This window comes from Haemorhous mexicanus, chromosome 4 (genome assembly GCF_027477595.1).
Source record: "Haemorhous mexicanus isolate bHaeMex1 chromosome 4, bHaeMex1.pri, whole genome shotgun sequence".
NCBI lineage: Eukaryota > Metazoa > Chordata > Aves > Passeriformes > Fringillidae > Haemorhous > Haemorhous mexicanus.
The window spans coordinates 2834469-2853405 of record NC_082344.1 but is presented as its reverse complement, the minus strand read 5'-3'; the positions used below and the strand labels follow the sequence as shown (position 1 = coordinate 2853405).

The 18937-nt window shown below is 45.2% G+C and overlaps 1 protein-coding gene across 2 annotated transcripts in view; it reads left to right on the top strand.

Moving 5' to 3' along the window:
• The first annotated feature begins 10905 nt into the window (after positions 1 to 10905).
• ARSJ (arylsulfatase family member J) overlaps positions 10906 to 18937 on the top strand; it is a 34910-nt gene continuing 26878 nt past the window's right edge. The window contains exons 1-2 of one of the 2 annotated variants that reach the window (XM_059843672.1): positions 10906 to 11394; positions 12375 to 12514. In XM_059843672.1, the coding sequence (XP_059699655.1) occupies positions 12477 to 12514 (38 nt within the window). In that variant the 5' untranslated portion in view covers positions 10906 to 11394; positions 12375 to 12476. Of the gene's footprint in view, positions 11395 to 11939; positions 12515 to 18937 lie in introns of those variants that run through there. The other variant, XM_059843671.1, reaches the window with a different exon arrangement.

Genomic DNA, 18937 nt, shown 5'->3' with positions numbered 1-18937 from the left:
CCAGAAATCCAATTGCTCAAGTTCAGTAAGGAGCCAGCTTCACACTTGCCTGTTCTCAAATCCTCCTGTAGAGCTTTTCTTCCACTTCTGGAGTTGGGAAACTCCAGTTCTGTCCTTGTATTTCCTAGTTTTTCTCTTCAGATAGCTTATTTGTTACTGAGAAGCACTGACAAATATACACAGGCTTCTTTTATTTTCCCTCTCCTTACAAAGAGGAGTATCAATTGACATTGATATTGATACTGATACTGGCTGCCTTAAAAGCAGGAGTATGGGTGGGGGTTTTCCCCCCAGTTTTACCTTTTGGCTGACGCTCTTCTATCCTGGCCTTAAAAGCTTCCCAGGGTGTAATTCATCCTGGTAAAGTGTTGTACATAGTGCTCACAGTGTTTAGTGAATGTTATACACGGAGGAAATTTACTGTTGGAAAATAAATCATCCTGGACTAATTCCAAAAGCATTCACCAAGTGTGTGTATGTGTGTGTCTGTTTGTGCTTGGGTTTTGCTTGTGTCAATTTGGATTTTGTATCCATAAACTGGTGCTCAATTTCCATAGAAACAGCAATATCCATAATATCCTAAAATGGGTTCAGTACATGGTATTACAACAATTAGCATCAATGCTGTATTACATTTTCTTCCTGAAGAATTTCTAAAACATGTAAATGTGTCCTTAAGGAGATCTCTGTGATCAGTGCAACAACAAAGGAAGGAGACAGATTGCTCAAAGCACAGTGTGTCATGCAGTAATTTCCAGTGGGCTAATCATATTAACAGAGAAAATACTGGTGCCAGTTTTACTTTAACTAGTAAAGTTTTATTGAGTGCTACTGTCCCTAGCTGCTGCCCTTAACTTCATCTGATTACAAAACCATCTACAGTTTGAAACTGGTTTTATAGCTCACCCTTCTTATAGGGGAACAGCTGGCAAAAAGAAAAACCATGAAATTCCAACACTTAAAATACAAAAAGTGGAAAAAAGATCATAAATATAAAACCAAAATATTGGTTTTCTTAAATCTGTGGTAATGATCTCACTGGGCTTTCCAAAATGCAAAGTAATCTGTGTCTCTGAGGCTTCCCTGAGTGTTATGAAAGTCAGTGGAATAAGCATGTTCTTTGTGAAATCCCACTGAGAAAGCATTTTTTCTAGTTGATCCTGTGATTCCAGAACCAATCAGTGATAAATTGGATTGAAGGGAGATCCCCCAAAATAAGCTTCCCACTGCTTTTGCTGTGCATCAGGACAGAGCTGTTCCTGAGATTTAAGTAGCTGCAGCCCAGAAAACATTTTGGGATCTCAGTTTTATGGTATTGCCAGACCAGACCTTTAAAGGTTCCTCCAAGGCAGAGCCAAGCACTCCCTGTCCCCAGCACACTGCTTTCTCTACCGGGGTGTTTTGGGATTGACTCTTTGTCCTCTTGGGCAAATTGCAGAGTTCCCAGAGCCTCTGGTGACTCATGTCTCTTTGCAAGGTATAGAAGTGACTCCAGGAGAATCTGTGGCAGCCAATTTTTGAGGTCCTGGCACTTCAGGTTAAAAAGTGACCTCACGGGGAGTTTAGTCCATTTTAACATTCCTGCAGCTACCTCAGAATGCGTTTTCTTGTGCATCCCTCCAGCTCTGTGTGTGTGATGTATTGGAATTTTGTGGTTCAGCAGTCTGCGGCAAGCAACAGGTGAAGAGAAAATCCTGTCGTTTGGGAATCACTGCAGTTCCATATGCAAACCTTGAGCCATGTATTGAGTGATATAAGAGTCTCCACCGACCATATATTACTTATTTCTGTGAGTGGGTTCCAACCTCACACACTTAAATCTTTTTAACCCCAACATTTTACCCGAGGGACTCTTTCCCTGACTATTGGAAACAGTAGACTGGGATCAAGGCTCTGGATCAAAGTCTGATCAGCACAATACCTTCCACTTGAGAGTTAATACACCCACACTATTAGTCATTAAATATGGAAAGGAACCAACTTTCCAAGTGTTCCATGTCTCCAGGCATATCCAAGTTACTGTATCCTTGGAATGAGGACTATGGGATATTTGTTTGGTGAATTTGAAGTGAGCCATCTAGGAACAGAACTGTGGATTTGATCTGTATTGCTAGCAATGGTGAGAGCTCTGCTGTAAGCAGAGATTGGCGTGATTTGCTGTAAACCAAAAAAGGGAAACTGATCTCTTCATCAGGACGGCTGGAATCAGACGAGAGAGAGACCAGAGTTAGTTGCAAGCAAGGCGGTTCTGGGGGAGACCTCCGTGGTTTTTGGCTCCTGGTTTCTGCCATGGCAGGGAATTGCCTCCTCCAGCCCCATAGATACAGCTGCCAAGCCCATCTTTAATCAGTGACAGACTCAGCATTAAGCAAACATAGGCCTCTTGGATTTTCAGAAAGCAACTTGTGTGGTTTGCCTCTACACAGACTCTGGTTTTTACAGATGAGCTCAAGCATCCAAATAATAACTTTAAGGATAAATTCTAATCTATGCATTCTGCTAGTAAAATCAAAATCTATAAATTATGTTCAGTTAATCCATGGTTATGGCACTTCAGTCATGGATCACTTAGTGAACTGCACAGATTTTTTACTTCTTCCATGATTAGTCTAAACCTGATATTTTCTTCTATGTGAAATAGGTGTGTCCCTTTTTATTATTAATGTTGGCTAACGTTTGCATGCTGCCTCTGATAAGGGTGAAATCCAGCTAAAGACGTACAATACAGCCGCTGGCTTTCACAATTTTATCAGCATCTGAAGTTTACTTATTGGCCCAAACCTGAGTGTGAGAGGCAAGTGAAACATGCCTTGAGATTCTTTGTGGTAAAAAATGTGGGAGCGTTCTTGCTTTTTTTCCCTTCAAAAATGAAGAGAAAATGCACTAAAATGACCAAATTCAGAAGAGATATGGGATCCAAAATGCATTAAACAAAAATCTTTTATTAAAGCAATTAAACAAATTAGACAAATTTTTAATTAAACCTTTTTTTTTTTTTTTAAATCCCATGAGAATTAGGTGCCTGATCCAAGATCTGAAGATGTAGATCTTTGGCACTATGATAAATACCCATGAATATATTTATAATTGTTTACTTTAGAGACAATATTGGAAGGAATTTCTATAACAGTAAAAAAAGAGCTTGTCTTTTGTATCTCTTCACCCAAACCAGAAGATGGATACAGCTTACTTATGAATGGTCATTGCTACGTGTCAGAAAAAGGGGCAACTCACTCATTCTAGATTCTTGTGTTTCACACAGTTCTATTGCAGAAAATACAATTTAGCTTTTTATTTTTTGATAATTGAAGTAGTGAAAGTTTAGACCATACATGTTCTTACTGTGTCCAGAATTCTGAGGGTTTATGGTAGCAGGAGTTCTGTGGGTGAAAGAGCCTGTGCAATAAAGAGCATCGAAAATTAACAGAAACAACTCTTGTTTTATCCTTCATATGTGTATGTAAAAAATATTGACCTACAGGCAGCTGCAAGTTATTACAACTTTTAGAGTAGGTTTTGCCAAGTACATGCGCTTAAAGTCCATTTTCAGGGAGGATCAAATAACTCAAGGCTTTTTCAGGCTGATACAGAGACTGCTGACACCCAGTTGAGGAAATTAGTTTCTCAGGGCTTTTTCCTCTGTTGTGTTTTTTTTCACTGCTGAATGTGGTGATAGTTTCTATTTCACAGCATTTACAAGGCCGAGCACTGGGGAAGGGAGCAAACTAAAGTAGTACAACTTCCTCTAAGCCGAGGCAATTATTTTAGCAACTGCAGGATCATGATGCTATGGCAGCTGCTGTCATTCCAAGAGCATTCCATAGCTCATTCAAGCTCCATAGCTGCATGTCGTGATGTTCCACGGACATCAATGGGTCCTACTTCTACCACTCCTAAGGTAAAGCGTGTTCCTCCTGCCTGTGGGCACTGTGCAATGGTGTGCACACTTCACAGGAAGTTCTTTTTTCCAGGATAGGGTTGGGAAAGGTACCTGGGGCTGTCAGTACCCCCATAGCTGCTCGCACAGGGTATCCACACAACGTTCCATGCCTGCAGCCCGTGTCACACCTCGGAGGTTTATTGTGAGCTCCTAGCAAACAGCAAGGAAGGAGGAGCAGCCTGTTCTGTCTTGAGCACTTGCAGAAGAAAAGGCAGCGTTTGCTCTCTAGAAACACAGAGGGACCTCTAACAACGCGTTCTTTGAACGCTCTGCCCGTGCCTTTTCCTGCCCTGGGAGAGGGATTTGCTTCCCGACGCAGCGTGCAACTCCGCAAACTCCGAAGGCAGCATAAAAGTATTACTGTTCAGTGTCTGAAGGGATGTGTCCCTGGTGGAGCTGAGCTTAATGATACTGTCAGGAGTCCAGAGCTGGCAGCGCAGGACCTGCACGGGTAATTCATCCTGAACGGGAAGGCCGGGAGACAGGAGGTTTTCATTTCAGCGTGGGGAAGGAAACACAAACCCACCTGGGAGAGCAGCGTGGTTTTATTGCACAGCTCTGTCTGTCTAAAGTCCTCTCGCAGGAGCTGAGCCTGTGCTTGGAAAAGGGATGGAGGAATGAGCAGCTCTGAGAGCAGATAAGAACCGAGGAGTGCTGAGGCAGGCTAAGAGTGTATTGATGAATCCTAGCTTCGTTGTTACAGGAGAGCAAAGCTTTATTTGGGTGATGTTCTGAAAGAGGATTGAGTTTCCTCATTGCCCACAGAGCGTTCGGTTACCGGTGGAGATGTTTCAGAAGGTTTGTGTGTAATTGAAAAGACAGCCTGATCCGAGCCATTGAACATGCCCGACAGGAATTCGGAAGAGGGAATCGATGGGGCTTCATCCACAAGGCCAGGAGGGTGCTGGGGCTGTTAATGCAAGCAGCCATTTGTGTGATGCTACCAGAGCAGAACGCTGGAAAGGGTTCTCAGAAAATTCTTAATTCATTACGTGTGCAGTTTGGGCAGGCAGGGGATGGTATGTTTTCAGAAATCCTGGCACTCATCCAGGCCCAGCTGAAATCCCATCTAACCTATGGAGCTGCTGACTTTGAGAATGCTCACACATTCCCAGAGGAAGTGAGAGAAGCACTCTTACCTGCAGAATTTCAGCTCCTTGTTGTTACTTAGACTGCAACGGTGCCCTGAGGCTCTCATTTGCATAACACACTCCTATACAATGTTTCGCCTGGGATTTATCACCCCCTGTGGAATCCGAGGGGTTTTATGGTTCTTAATTACGGACTGACCTTAATCAGCAGTTTTTGGTTGTTCTGGTGTTCAGAACACGCTGCTGCCTACTTTTTACATTTCTGTGAGTCAGTGTGCCACTGAATTCCATTCCGGCCAGGTTTTGCAGTAGAATTTGATAAATGCATTCTTCTTCCTCCTTACCTCTTGGTTCCTAAGCAACACTTATTTTCTGCCAGGTTAGTTATCCCTTTACCTGCTGCTTTATGACACAAAGTAGGCAGTCGTTTTCCTGAACACAGGAAGCAATTTTCGTGTAACAAGGGGTTTTTAAAAGAATGCAAAATTGGTTAATTGTCCTTTACATGTGTAGCTGCTCTATTAATTTTGGAAGAATTGATGATTTCATCCTAGATCCTAGAAAAAAGTGCCTGCAGCAGACAAAGGTACATGCAGCCATTATCCACAACAGGAAGAGTCCTGGCAGCACAGTGCAAGAGAAGAGCTTTATTAGACTCCTGTCCATCGAGGAGTCTCATTCCAGCAGGCTGTAAATTGGGCTCATGAGGCTGTATCTGCACAGCAACTTTAATGAAGTTTTTCTTATCTCTAGATGGAGAGGTCATTTCTACCAAAGACCTTTCTAAGGAGCGATAGATAGAGCCTCATTCATAAAAATGGGAATAGTGCAGTGAGGAAATTTACCCCCCAGACAATATACATTCTCATACTCATAATAAATAGCATTTCTTTTGAAATACATTGTGTTCACACATGCTGAGAGAATTTACCAAGCTTGCATGAAGTACTGATTGATTTCAATATCAAAAAAGAGATTTATAGCACACTTCTCCTTAGAAGCCATGTGGTTCTTTTTTTAAAAATTTTAATCTTCTTTATCATGTTCTGTCTCTCAATGCATGTTTTGCTTATGCGAGTAGGCAGAGAGTTTAGGATTGAGGAATGCAAGTAGTAGCCTTGTGGACTGGACAGTATCAAACTCAGAGTAGAAATAAAATACAGACGTTTCAGTGATTGAGGTTAACAACTGGAATAGTGAATCGGGGTCTATAATAATAACTTAGAAGTGAAGTCTTAGTTAGTTTCTAAAACATTTGCCCACGTGTTTATAAGAGCATTATTTCAGTGAAGTTCTGTGCTCTATGTGACATGAGCTGCTACCCAGATGGTAATGGTGAGCTCTTCCAGCTTTAAAATCTATAACTAAATCTAATTCTTACTGTCTGCACTAAGAGCTGCTGTGACTGCTTTGAAAATCTCACTGTTAAACTCACAGTCAAGAAAGCAAGTGCAAGTTCTTGCAGTATGCAGTTGCAAAAATGAAATGTACTAGTGGGTTTCAAGGAAACCCAAGGCAGTATTTCTCACAGTGCATGAGCCAAACTGGCTATGAGATCAAAACCAGGAACAGGTTCAATAGAAAACCATATCATTTCCCTCCCAGTTATTGATTGTGACACAGTAAATTCAGGAAATCCCCAACCTGCTGGGTGCTGGAAGGGACCCGTTTCCCAGACAAGAGGCCTTTGTTCCGGCTCCCAGCAGATAAGGAATATGCCAGATCAAGCTTTATTGCTCTTTCCAGTGTGTGCCCGAGGAATGCAAGTTGGTGCTGCTGTGATTTGACTGGTTACTTCTGCTTTTGAGTTTATTCCTCCTGTTTGGTTTGTGAGTAGCTGGGAGTACTGAGCCACGCAGATGACATTTATGATCCATTACCTAACACTTCTCTGCAGCCATGACATTCTAGCAGTTAATAATTCTGAACCAGAAACGAGCTGAAAGAAATGGCCCCGGCAAAGGTGAAGGAGTGAGGTGTTGGGGTGGGTTTGGGTTGGGTTGTTTTTCTTTTTTTTTTTTTTGTGGAGGGAATGACTGGGTGTTTGGGGTTGTGGTTGTTGGGTTTTCTGGGTCTTTATTTTTTTTTGTGTGTGTGTGTTTTGTTTTGTTGGGTTTTTTTCACCTGAATCATGATAAGGTGAAATTAGAATTTATTACTAGAGTAATCTCTGATATTGCAATCTGTAGAGTTCTGTATGCATGAAGCTTTTATTTGCTGTGTAGCAGTGAATCATCTAAATGCCATTTCTAGTATTTAACAGCTATTTAAAACATCCCGAGCCTTACAAACACTTCATTAGCATTCTTCCTTCTAAGGACAAGCACCATTCCTGGTTTAAATCATCCCTCTCCCTTAAAGCTTGCATTGGAAAGGCACAGCGTTTTGTCAGCTGTGCACCCGTAACCTTGAAATCAAATCCTTCCCAAGACCAAAAGAAAGAATTATATTTTTGCTGTAGTTGTACCCTTTTGACCAGTCCATATTTTTGGCTTTATTGTTGCAGGGGATAAAAATGTCCTGTTGTGTGAATGCCAGGCAGTTGGTAGAACGCTTGCAGCGGTCTGTGGTGTATCCCTCCTAAACTAGGAAAGTTTTGTTCTATACAGAGAAAAAGGGTTTTCTTCCATTGTAAAACTTCAGTAATTTTGACAAGGGAATAAATGTTCCATCCTGTTTAAACTTCTTAGGTTTATGCTGCAATTACATTTATTATAAGCTCCTGCCTTGCCCCACTTCTCTTCCTCTGTCCTTTTTAAGAGCACTAGAGTGCAGTTTTAAACAAGAGTGCAAGTTTTAAACAGGACAGGTGATCTTTGTGTAAAACCCACGCTTAAGGAACAGATGAGACTTTTCTCTCCGTACTGTTAGTGGTGAGGAAACCGTGCTGGAGACTGTAGCTGAGAAAGGGATTCAGCCAACATGCCAAAGCTTCAAAGCACTAACATGCTGATGGCTGTGGCAGCCTCTAAATGTATGCTGTAACCTCTTCAATTATTTGGCTCTTCAGAGACTCAGTAAAGCCAGAAAAGCGTCCACACCCCTTGCTCTGACAGCCAGAGAACTGTGACCTGTGCTCAGTGACCTGGTCCAGTAGAAGGTGTCCCTGCCCATGGCACAGGAATGGAACTAGATGGTCTTTAAGGTCCCTTTCAAAGCAAGCCATTCTGTGACTTCTCCTTGGCACCTGCTCCTGACATGTCCCCTTTTCCTAAAGAAGCACACCAGTTGCTGTTTCCAGAAGCAGCCATTTCAGAAGGACTGCAGGAGTTTAAAGACCTGGTTCCGTTTCACTTGGTCCCATAAACCTTATGTAACTGGGAAATGAGAGACTCCTCCAGGAAGGCCAGCACCAGCTCCCCAGTTGTGTTGTTTCAGTGATTACAGGAACTGACACGAGAGGGATATCTAAGGTCACATCCCAGATTTCCAGAGTGACTTTACTGGCATCAGTTGAGTGACTGCACATTTACATCAGTGCAGGCAGCTGAGATCAGAATCTGGACCTTTGCCTACAAAATACGGCGGGGAGTTGAGGAAAGTCTGTGTTAAATATAGAATAAGCTAAGAGCAAAGCTCTGTTTATGTCATCATAAAGCAGGGAATAAGCCATGGGTGGAATCTGAGCATTCCCAAGCAGCACATCTGAAAATTAATTACCAGGGTCCACCAGAGGAGGCAAAGGGAATGATGTCAAGCTTGTGACTCACCAGACTTCTGTTTATGTTGTAGTTTGCTGTTTTCAGTGATGAGTGCCCAGCAAAAGCACAGCACCCACCTGGAAAGCAGAGTGCAGGGATGTCCTGCCTTTTACTTCCCCTGTGAGAAGGGGATGCTGAGGACAGGGGTGTGCAGAAATGAGCAAGGTGAAAGGAAATGCACAGAAATTACTGTTCTTGGAAATATGTAGAATATTGACTCTGTGTGTAGGCCAAAGCCTGCTTCATTCTTCCTCTAGTTGCAGCAATTCAGCTAAAAATAGCAGTTCACAAAGCTGTTCTTCAGGCAAAGTTTCCTGGCCTCAGGCATGATTAGGAAGAGCACTGAATTGCACATCCCAAATTGCATCCTTCCTTGTTACTGACAGCTGTGAGTCACAGGTAGGAGAAACATGTAGGCTCCAGCTAGGAAGAATTACCTTTGTCCAGCTAGGAAGATTTATCGTTTCAAGACCGACCTGAGGGTTAGAAAAACTGTTATCGTGTTACCATAGGAGCCTTAGCACTTGAATCTATTTTTTTCTATAAACTGTCCTCCCAAGACCTCACGTACCCTTGTTATTCCTGTTTCTCTGTAACTTGGAGTGAGGCTCTCTCTCAGGAAGAGTGCTGGCACAGGGAATGGGAGTTTGCATGGCCAGCCTTCATGCTGGAGCTCTCTGCAGTCTCCTGCACCACAGGACTGTCACCTTTGTGAGGCAGCTGGCACCAAGGCAGTCAGGGCAGAGAAAGGAAACAGTACCCGTGTTCTTCTCGGGCTGTCTTTGTGTGCCAGACCCGTCTGGCTCGGGAAGAGCAGGTCAGTGGCAGCCTGACCTGAAAGAACCAGCAAAGGGCAGCTCTAGGAGCCCTCACCCGGGCTGCAGGTAACTGCAGATGAGCCTCCAACTGCAGCCATCCTCTCTGCACAAATTTCATTTTATGGCCTCAATACACACAGGAGACGGCACAGCACGGACTAAAAATATATCCCTTCCTAATGGTGTGCTAAATTCAGTTTTAACTAGTGCATGTTTGAATTAATGTATTCACTGCACTCAAGTTTAAATACCTATGGATGTTCAGGATTTCTTTCCCCTCAGGGAAAAAACACTTCCTCCAACTTTCACAACTCTTCTGTTCCTTTCACTGAGCATCCTGAATGGGCTCTATAAACCTTGGCTACAATTTCTGAGCATCTACAAATATTTCCTTAAGTAGAATATTAATAGCACATTATCTTCTAAGGCCTCTCAGATTGAAGGTCAGCTGAGTATTTTGCTGACATAAGCCTACTTTTGTTTTTGCAAAAGCGGGAGGAAAAAAAAGAAAAAAAAGGAAGCTTTGTCAGGCCCAAAAAGAGAGAAGGTCAAGTTTATAGATGTCTGGCAGAGATTGCCCTCGAATATTTTCATTTGCAGCTGGATGGGCATGAACTGGGCTTGGTATGGTTTATGGGGCATTGGAAAGTCACAGGCTCTGCTCTCCTCCTGTCCTCTTAGACCTCTTCTATGGCATCTTCTTAACAATATTTTTTTCCTACTCTGCTGCTAGAAAATATGTATATATACATTTGATCAGATACCTCATGATAGTCTGATGTTTGCCTGGGTCTGTGGGGCTACTACAGCTTACATTAAAAGGGGATCATCATATCTTGTTTATGTTAAAGGCAAAATGGCATCACTAATCTGGTTTGCGCTTGACCATTTATGGATTTAGTGTCAACATACATTCTTTCGGTCTTGTAAACGTGGGGAAAAGGCAGGAGTAAAAATTGGAATAGAAAATTCTTTTGAAGGAAGTGTAACTTCAAGGAGTTGTAGAATGGTTTGGATTGGAAGGAACTTCTAATTCCACCCCCCTGCCATGGGCAGGGAAGGTAGATGAAAATGTCACATTTCCTTAAGTTTAGGATTTTGGTGGGTTTTTTTTAAGAGCTTGTGCTGTGATTTCAAAAGATGTTCTATCTCAGAAGTTAAACTCTTCGGGTTTTAGGTGCAGTTGTTACTTTATTGTATCACTTTTCAGTGTGAACAAGCTCTTACTTAGCACACTGAAATCCCTAAATCTGCTTTTACTTCCATTTTTTCCTGCTGAAGCATTGAAAACTTCAGCATAACACTTAGTTACTTCTGAAGAGGTCTTTTTCAATGGAAATTTTAGAGTGGGGACAGTTTGGAACAACGTGATGTGAACCAAATCAGTTAGATTCAACACAAATGAAAGTTCTCTCAAGACAGCACTACTTTATTTTTAATCCGGGAGGGATCCCAGAGGGATCTAGAAAGTCCCTTGGCAGCGACCAGCTGGAGCTTAGCACAGAGGTGCAGGAACTAGAGGGCTTGGTCCAAGTTCCTGTTTAAGAGTTAATGCTTTATAAAACCTGGTGTCCCTAGAAGTAGTTCGTGCTGACTCACGTTAGACAGGTCAGACCTGCAGATTTACTTCAGCCTAATCGTGTGTGGGTATCAGTTTCTGCTTGACTCGGTGTCTTCCAGGACAGGGCGAAGTTGTATTTTGCAACTGCAGCACATTGGTACTTAAACCCAAATTCTTAAAAGTGATTGTATTCTGCAAAGGCGCATTCCTGGCGTTTGCCACAGCCTCGCCAGAATTGGAGGGTTTGGGATTTGGGGCTGTTTTGTGGCTGGAAACAAATCCGGTACGTTCATACCTTCCAGATGTTTGTGGCCAAGTCAGAAACACTTAAAACAATCAATATTTCGAGAGGGCGGAAGGAGCAGGACCACCTCGCTGTGGGGGGGAGGCTGGGGCTGGCGGCCGAACGGGGTGGGGGGCTTTCCTCTGGGATGCGGGGGGCGGGCGAGGGAGGGGAGGAGGTGCGGGCAGAGGGGAGGAGAGGGAAAGGAAGAAAAGAGTTGTGGACGGGTCGGGCCGGGGCAGGAGCCGGGCTTGCGGAGGGGCCGGGCAGGGAGGAGCGGGGCTGCGGGCGCTGCCGGGGCCGGGGTGCCCCTGTCCTCCGGCGGGTCCGAGCACCGGGAGCCACCGGGGGCGGTGGCGAGGGTGGGCGGAGGGAGCGGGGAGGGAGCGGCGCGGCCCGGCAGCGCCGGCGGAGGCGGGCGGGGGGCGGCCTGGCCCGGCCCCGTCCCGTCCCGGGGCGCCCCGGCTCGCCCCGCCATGGGCAGCGGCCCCGGGACGGGCTGGCAGCGGCGCCCCGGCGCGGGGCCGGGGGCGGGCCGAGGGTGCTGTGACCCCCGGCGGGGCCCTGCCCACCCGCCCGGCTCCGGCACCGGCTCCAGCGGCTGAAGTTGCCGAAGTTGGGGTGGCTGCGATGTCCCTCGCCCGGTGGAAGCCCTGACGGGCGCTGCCCGTCCCGAGGCCGCTTGGCTTTGTTGGGTTTTTGTTGATTTATTTCCTTTTCGTTACTGTTTTTCTGCCCTCCCGCCGCGGTGGATGGCCCGCGGTGGGCGCCGCTGGCCGCGCCGCCCCAGCCCGGGGAGGATGGTGGCGGCGGTGCTGGCCGGGCTGTCCCTGCTCAGCCTCCTCACCTGCGGCTACCTGGCCTGGGGCAGCCGCCGGGGGGGTGCCGGGGAGGCTCCAGGGAACCTGCTGGGAGAGGAGCCCGCGGCCGGCGCCCCCCGCTCGCAGCCGCACATCATCTTCATCCTGGCCGACGATCAGGGCTTCAGGGACGTGGGGTACCACGGCTCCGAGATCCGGACGCCCACGCTGGACAAGCTGGCTGCCGAAGGGGTCAAGCTGGAGAACTACTATGTCCAGCCCATGTGTACACCATCCAGAAGCCAACTGATCACTGGAAAGTAAGTTTGCTACTACTTCATCATTCGCCTCTCCAGCCTAAAAGCTGTCCCGGTTGGAAAGAGCAGGGGTGAACCTGGCAGGTTCACGTCTGGGTTATCCTATGGGCAGAAGGTGCCTCTCTGGTTCCCTTAAAACCCTTGAATGGAACCGACTAGTGATAGGTTTGAAACAGCAAAATAAAGCTGTCACCGTGGGAGGCAGGAGGGTTCAGCACTGCGAGCTGCCCCGCGGAGTGCTGGAGCACGTTGGTGCTTACAGCATCACTGACAGACGTGCTGGTTGTCAAGTAACGTTGCTGTTGCTGGGAGCGAGCAGCTCCGCTTTGTTGTGTGATTTCCAGGGCACTCAGAGGGGGAGCAAATGCCAGCCTTTCCTTTTCTCCTCTGTTCATTGCAGTTGGCTCACGGGTCTCACTGGTGTTGTCTTGATGTGGGTTCTCTCCAAGGGTTATCCTGCATTTACGAGTTTGTGTCCCAGTGTGTCTCATGTGGATGGACACAGGGAGTTCAGGTTCTCTCAGCACCCTCCTAGCTGCAGCATCGCTTTTGCCACTTTGCAGACAATTACAAACTGTACTCCCAAGCCACTAAAATAGGTGCCCTCTCCTAACTGGTGAGAGCTCTGGGTGGGTGTCATGTGCTTTGCCTTAAAGTTGTGTTGTTCTGTGGTCTGCTAACAAAATAATTACCCAACCTCCGGGCCTTCTTACATCAGAAGGTTAATGAGGTTTAAGGGGGGGAGTTTATGCTTTTGAACTGTAGGAACAATTTCCAAATCTCCAAGTGTGGACACATTTACTCTGGAACAAAACTTCCTTGTCTCTGTTTAGCTTAACTCCCTTTGACAGGAACAGGGAACTCCTAAAAGAGCAAAACAAAATGAGAGGAAAGAAGTTTATTTTCTCCTTTCCCAAAGTATAAACAGGAACAAGGCCATGTTAATACTGCTGGTAAAAGAAACACATGTTAAATAAAACAAGCAACTGGCCTGGTGTCTCGCATCTCCATATGGTAGAGCTGGAGATAGACCGAGACTGGGAATTATTTCCCAGACTTGCTGGACCAGGGAGATTTGCATGGAGAGCTGACACAATATCTAGAGCAAGAATTCCACACAGGTCTTTGTTTGGGTTTTATTTTTACTTCTTTGTGCAGACTGTCTCAGAAGTTATTTCGAGGCACCTCCTCAGTCATTCACAAGAACGGAGCTGCCCTGAGGCAGCTAAAGCAGCGGCTTGCGAGGGAGACGGGTGCCAGGGTAGGGTTCGGTGCATCTCGGCTGTCTTCAGAGGCACGCAGCACTTGGAGGCCAGGAGCTCTGCCAGCAGCACGTAGCCAGCCAGCTTTCGGAGCATGATGGCTTGGGAAGCAGTGCTTCACAAAGGCAATGTCATGCTGCACAGGAATGACTCATGCAGCAGCTGCAGGAATGGGATGACCGGGTTCCAGTGGAACCAGGGTGCTGCTCTGGCTCTTGGAGGCTGCAGAGATTGTCTAAACATGAGAAAAGTACAAGTTAATAACTGTGACTCAGTTTAACTATTTTGATCCTGTTTAAATACAGTAAAAGGTAGGCATGTTCTGGGGAGCCCTGCTCTTTTCATTGACTTGCCAGGCGGAAATGGTTCTGCAAATCTGCCTGCTTTGGTTTTGGAAACTTTTATAGGAAAAAAGAAATTTGCTTATACTTGGTCTTTATTTACTTGGTCTGCTGGTCTGAAGCCCTTTGAGTGTTTTTTTTTATTTGGTTCTACGTTAGGGAAAAAGGAGCTGTAGAGAGAGAACTATTTCTCATGAGTGAGAAATCAGGGAGGGATTGGTGAGGGGTTGATAGGCTGGGTAGAGTACTCACAAGGCGGGTTCAGAGAATGCTCTTTCCATTCTTGCTGAAGATAAATGCTTTGATGACTGCTTTTAATGCCTTCTTAGAAGAGGTGTCTTAATTAAAACGCCAGGATTTGGGCACTCCTAATCTGGGACAAGTGCTGTTATTTCTTGGGCTGTTAAATATGTTTGTTCCAGGCTAAAGACCTGCTCGTCTTCTGGAGGATCACCTGGATGCTTCATGCCTCCCAATACACATCCAGTGCTTAACATAGTACTAAAGAATAGTTTAGGTCAAAAGGGACCTTTAAAGGGTAGTCTAGTCCAGGCCCTGCCATGGGCATGGATACCTTGAACTAAAACATGTTCCTAACATAACCTGTTGGATCAGTGAAATCCAGAGGGACTTGTGTAAATCAGAGTCGTGACTGACTCAGGTTGCCAAGTAGAAGTTTAAATTTTGGGGGAGACTTTGAACAGCCCAACTTCTTCATAGGTCTCCAGACAGCCCCTCCATGGCGTGTGTTAGTAAAGAGACCCTTCTTTTGGTGGCTGTCCTGTGTGTGATCTAGTACAGGGAAGGAGGCTGGAGATGACATGTTAGAAGGAAGAGGCAGAATTATTTTTGCCCCGTGTGCTGTACCACAGTTGGGCAGCTGATGAGTTTGTCGTCCTGACCTCTTCTAAGTCCCTATCTGCTTTCTCACACCCTGTGTGTGAGCCTTTGGCTACTTTCATTCCTTGCTTTCCCACAGTATTGTCACTTTCCCCATTCACTCCATCCAAAACTATTGCTTTTAGGCCACTAGTAGGGCTTGCTTCCACAGCTTTTTATTTTGGGCTTGACTTCTGGGTGTGTGTGGGGGGTTGCAGCTGAGCCGAGCCTCAGGAATGGAGAAGAAGGGCGTGAGCCAGTGGGCTGGGGGCCAGTGTGATGTGCTGGGGCTGTGAAGGGAGGTGAGGGAGCAGCTCTGCACAGCAGCTGCACAGCTGGGATGGCAGCAGGGATCTGGGTGACAGGGTGTGCTCTGCCCTGGGCAGCTCTGGGACACTGCCTGGCCTCTCCCACATCCTACGGCTGGACTCAACCTGTGCTTGTCATTGGGCTTGGCTGTGAGCGACTTAAATTGTCTCCAGATGAATTTTGTGTGATACAGTATTTCTTGTGGTTGTTTCCTTCTTGAAAGTATCAGGCATGCCTCAAAACCTAAATAATTTGAGCAGAATGAGATACCTGGCTGAAAGCCTATAAGCTTGGAGGAGCATGTGTTGGGGTGGCTGTCCCAGTTCTGTGCAGCAGGCATTATGCAATGCAGGGTTATTTGCTGGAACAATACCTAATTTAGCAAAGGAATCTGACAATAATACTGGCTGATAAGAAGGAATCTAGACATAATATGCTGTAAATGCTTTTGGCATTATTTAGATAAGTGCTTCCTCCTGTAGGCTCCTGGTTTTCTGCTGACCATCAGACTTGGAGTGTGGGGACCATGGTGTGCACTGGAATCCACCTGAGCCACAGGAAGGTTCCTCATCTATTCAGGAATAGGGATCTCTCTTTGTAGAATCTGATGCACAGCTGGGGTTGCAGATCAGTGAGAATCTGAGCTCCTTTTCTGAGTCATGGAAGGCCTGCGCTAATCTCAGGAATGAGCTTTGCACTGTGGTTGGAATGCAGAGATGGAAGATCTTGGGAAATGCTGAAAGTCTGGGGAAATAAATCCTTTTTATTCCCCTGGGATAAAATGGAATATTGAGAATTTGCTCATCCAAAGCAGACAGAAATAGGTTGTAAAATCAGTAAGCATAATCTGAGTGTTATTGTAATATAAGTAATTATATCTCTTATCTAATTCAGAAATGTCACACATTTATAAACATATATATATAGCTCTATGTGTTAGGCATATGGCTCTAGGCATCCCTGTGTAGTGATACCTAGTTCAGCATTAAAAATGACAATGTTTGAGCAAACCAAGACTTACTTTGGCAAACAGCAGTGGGCTAAGTACTTTGAGTTGAAGGCAGTGTAGCTGGCTTCAGGCAAGCAGAAATCCTTACTCCGAGGGTCAGCCTCCTCTCTCTCTCCCTGCTCCTGGCTGCATCCTGGCCCCGGCTGCAGTTCCAGCAGGGTGCTGCTCTGGGAAGGAGCCAGTACAGCGGTGTGGGACTGGGAAGTTACCTGCTGTGCTCTGAGCTGCAGAGAAGGGTCCTGGAGCCTTGACGGGGTACTGGGAAGCATATCTAACACTCCATTAGATACATCCCCTGGGCTGTAGTTAACAAAGCATCGGGGCTGCAGAATATCAGCCTTAAGTAGCAAGAGGTGACCTGATACTTTATCTGCTCTGGAGAAAAGGGACTTGGCAGTCGGCGCTCCGAGTTTAATTCTGATCAGTGTTTCCATTAAGAACTGAGATGATGAAATAAAATGTTCTGATTAAATGTGCTGTGAGAGAGGAGGGCCTGCCAGCATTAAGGGACTGTAGTGATACTGAAAATCATCTTGACAAATTAGAGACATAATCTGAAATAAAGCAAAATTAAAGCCAGCAGTGATAAATAGAAGATACTCTGCTGAATTCCTGAAGCAGGAAGAAATTTAACAGGCTGGGGATGGTGATCAGCTCCTTAGACAGTATTCCTTCAGCAAAGTAGCTGGAATTGCAGTGCATCATGCACTGGGTGTGAGGTCAACAATGTCATGCTGATACAAAAAAGGCGAACATGGCATGAGTTTGTGAGAATGTGGGGCCTGCTGGGTCTGTGAGGAGCCCTTCTTCTCCACAGCTGGAGCACTTTTGGCCAAACTTGGGCATCATTCTCCAAGAGCAGCGTCTGCATCATTGGAGAGTGTCCAGAGAAGGGTGATCCGATATCTCAGGGAGATAACCCGGGGGGAAGGATCAGAGGAAATGGAGCTGTTTAGTCTAAAGGAGAGAAAAATGGGATGTGGTAGGCCTCTGGTATTTTAAGAGCTGTGTGGAGAAGGGGCATTGTGTGTGTTCGCTGTCATGCTGGGTGGTACAAGAAATGAGGGGCTTTCTGGAGCAGGAAAACTTCAGGTCAGATCAGAGGGAGAACCTGCAATGTAGAGATTGTGAAACCCTGGAATAGGTGGCTTTGAGAAATTGGGTTTTTCCAGCGGCAGTCATTAGGAATGATATGTCAGCAATGACATCACATAGCTGAGTCTGCCTTGGGGAAGAGGGTTGAGTTGGATGGTGTCTCTTCCAGCTCAGATTCATCTGTGCCTCATTTAAGTACAGATTAATACAGAAGGCCTTCTGAGGCATGGTGTGAATAAAACTCTACTAAATGCCAGAAACTATTTCAGCGTTCACTCTGAGTGAAAATGCTGTGTGAAGGTTTAATTTCAGTTTTCTCCTAGAAATTCCCGTTTTCATTCATCCTTATTTTCTCTCAAAATTTTCAAGATTTTTCCCCCTAGGCCTCATAACTCTTGGAGTATGTCATTGTTTATTTCTGCTGACTTCTTTCAGGACCGTTTGTGGGACGGCTGCCAAAGATGTTGAGGTATCTTTTTCCATGTTCTTATGTCTTTCACTTAGCATGACATTGTCCATACATACATATATATGAAGCACACACAGAGAACAAGTAAATAATTAAATGCAAGGAATTATTTTTCTTTATTTTCTTCTGCCTCTCTTTGCTCTCCTCTGTTCTGTGGAAAATTAGACCCAGGTACTGAGGTACTGAGCTGCTCTGGGGTATTAAGCTACAAGAGGTCTTTCCATATCCTTGTAATTATTAATTGACTGCACAAAGGAGCATGTGGAGAGCAGGGCTGGAAGGGAAACTAGATGGGAGCAATCAAGATGCAAAGTAGCACATGCAGGAAGTAGCAAAGTGTAGGACAGGTTGTGCTAACTTTTTCTTGCATCACTTTCTGGCAGCCTCTAAGAATATTGTTTGATAGGCCAAGTCTGTTGCATGGAACAAAAAGCATTGCCTGACATCTCTAACTATGTAGTGGAAATTGATTTTTGTTTTTCATTTTCCAATTTATGCAAAGTACAGTAAGCTGAAGAAATATAGTTGGAAATAAATTTAGAATATCTGTGATTGTAAATTATCAGTACTCCAAAGAGCTTGTTATAGGCTTTTATCCTGCAGTTTGGTTTGTTGGATGTTCCAGCTGTAAAAGAGAAATTATATTCCATGGAAAAGTGAAGCTTAAAGTAATGAAGGAATTTAGCCCTTTTAGCATTGTGCCTGATAGATGCTTTGTAATTGATGACAGGTAGTGCTGCCTGTGACAAGAAGCTGGATGAGTGGTGGCCATGGACTCCTGTGCAGTTCTCCCTTTTCATTGTTACTCTTCGTTCATGAGAGCCTTCAAGTGAATCAAGATGGGAGCCTGAGATGGCTGTCTGAAAATAGAACTGGAAATTGAAAGATGGGGTCTGCTTTCCTGTCAAAGGATTTAGACCAAATGAAATGGGACAAATTAAATTAATGTTTTCATTAAGACACTTTACATTTCATAGAAAGATTTCCAGATTAGTGAGCTGAAGGTCAGAAGAAGGGAAAAAATCTGTCCACCTTCTTTCTGTCTATGGGACACTTGTGTGG